The following is a 2,500-nucleotide window of genomic DNA, read 5'->3' as shown; positions in this document are numbered from 1 at the left end:
ACACAACTGTGCAGCTTATATCATAAATATGAACACTTTTCACAACTGACAACATCTTTATTGCTCCATCAATAAATCTGTTCATCGCACAACATTGTTACAGTGTCCTCGTCTGGTCAAAGCATACACACACAGAAGTACGCACACACACAGACATACACACACACGCAGTCACACACACATGCAGACACACACACGCACATGCATGTACGCACACACTCACTCATGCTCACACACACACACAAGTTTGCTCATCCTCCTCTCTCTCACCATGTTGCTCTTAAGGTGGAGACAAGCTGACCTTCGACCTCCACAGCCTTGCTACCCTGGCTGCCGCCCGTGCCCTGGAGATGAGGGCGGGGCCTGTGCATATGGAGGCGGAGCAGCAGTGTCCAATCAGGGAGAGGCTCAACCTGCGCAGGAAGTTCAACTGGACTCCACGGCATGGGCCGGTGAGAAGAAAAAAATTAATAAAAACAGAGACAAACTCAGTATTTAACAAACATTATATGTCCACGGCCAGACATGTCATTCAGTTTATTTGCCGTTTAATTAGCATTTCTTTGTGTTTTCTGTGTCGCACGTGGTACATTTTTAAAATTGTTAAATGTGTGTGTGGGCGTGTGTGTGTGTGTGTGTGTGTGTGTGTGTGTGTGTGTGTGTGTGTGTGTGTGTGTGTGTGTGTGTGTGTGTGTGTGTGTGTGTGTGTGTGTGTGTGTGCGGGGCTCACAGGTGTGTCCGGTGAAGGGCTCCATGGAGACGATGGGGGGGGAGGAGCTAGCCATGCGCGTCCAGCTCGCGGAGATCCAGCGGCGCTACAGAGAGAAGCAGAGGGAGATGGCCAAGCTGCAGAGGAAGCATGACCACCAGTGAGGAAACACACACACAACGGACCCCCCATCCCCACACACACACAACTAACCCCCCCTCCACCACACAACCCCCCCCCCACATACACACACAAACACTCGAGCCCCTCTCCCCTACCCTCTACACGCACACACAGACTCACACACACACACACACACACACACACACACACACACACACACACACACACACACACACACACACACACACACACACACACACACACACACACACACACACACACAGACTCACAAACACACAGACAGACAGAGAACCTCAGATCTTTTTATTCGGCCTGCATCCAGGAAGAAATAGACAGAGGCCTTCTCTGTGCTTTCACACAGGATTTGTATACAAACACATTGTGTCTGATTTTATCAGGACATCCTGGCTGCCGCACTCCTGATGGCACTGGATCAGCAGAAGCACTGCTGTTTATAATTTGTATTGCTGTCCTGATCACCTCTCTCTCTCTCTCTCTCTCTCTCTCCTCTCTCTGTCTCTCTCTCTCTCTCTCTCTCTCTCTCTCTCTCTCTCTCTCTCTCTCTCTCTCTCTCTCTCTCTCTCTCTCTCTCTCTCTCTCTCTCTCTCTCTCTCTCTCTCTCTCTCTCTCTCTCCCTCTCTTTCCACATCCAGGAAGGAGGACAGATCCAGAAGTCCAGCGCGGAGGGGCCCAGGGCGGCCCCGCAAACGCAAGTCCCCCCCCGGGGGCCCGGCCAACCCAGACGGCACCAAGAGACTCAGGTAAGGGGTCCTCTCCCTTATGACCGACACGTCGCCAGCGAACACAATCCATGAGGCGGGAGACGGCGGGACACGTTTCCCTCCTCAACGCTCCTCCTTAATGAGATGAATTGATTCCCGCGCGCCGCGCTGTCGACTGCGTGCTTACTCAGCGGACTGGATGTTAAAGCATGTCGCGGCTACATAAAGTCACTTAGAAACCCCGTGGCACACACACACACACACACGCACATCCGACACTCGGTGGTGTAAGGGGCGCAGGGAGGGGTTTTGTGTAAATAGGCAATGGGAATAGGGATGGGCCCCTTCATTAATCACCATTAATCATATTTAATCATATTTATCACTTGCATTGATTACGTGCTGGCCGGCGGAGGACCTGAGGCGCGTGTTAATGCGAACGGACAAAGTCGGCCGTGTAAAGTTATCACAGTGATGAACGATCCCGCGGCACAACTCTCACCTCCCCTTCCTGCTCACGTCGCCACGCAGACGGCACACCCGCTCTCTCTCTCTCTCTCTCTCTCTCTCTCTCTCTCTCTCTCTCTCTCTCTCTCTCCCTCACACACCTCACACTCACACACACACGCACCCCCCTGCTTCCATGCACACATACACAAACACACACATACACAGGATCACGTACCCCCCTCCCTTCCACACACACACACACACACACACACACACACACACACACACACACACACACACACACACACACACACACACACACACACACACACACAAACACACACACACACACACACACAGGATCACGTACCCCCCTCCCTTCCACACACACACACACACACATACACACACACACACACACACACACACACACACACACACACACACACACACACACACACACACACACACACAC

General features: G+C 52.3%; 1 protein-coding gene across 2 annotated transcripts in view; it reads left to right on the top strand.

Annotated features, from left to right (window-relative positions):
• bahcc1b (BAH domain and coiled-coil containing 1b) overlaps positions 1 to 2,500 on the top strand; it is a 71,618-nt gene that overhangs the window by 50,907 nt on the left and 18,211 nt on the right. For both annotated transcript variants that reach the window (XM_030339621.1, XM_030339620.1), the window contains exons 12-14: positions 286 to 452; positions 733 to 869; positions 1,507 to 1,614. In XM_030339621.1, the coding sequence (XP_030195481.1) occupies positions 286 to 452; positions 733 to 869; positions 1,507 to 1,614 (412 nt within the window). The remainder of the gene's footprint in view (positions 1 to 285; positions 453 to 732; positions 870 to 1,506; positions 1,615 to 2,500) is intronic.

Source organism: Gadus morhua, chromosome 18 (genome assembly GCF_902167405.1).
Source record: "Gadus morhua chromosome 18, gadMor3.0, whole genome shotgun sequence".
Lineage (NCBI taxonomy): Eukaryota > Metazoa > Chordata > Actinopteri > Gadiformes > Gadidae > Gadus > Gadus morhua.
Note: the sequence above shows the minus strand (reverse complement) of the source record. Positions and strands in the feature narration are given on the sequence as shown.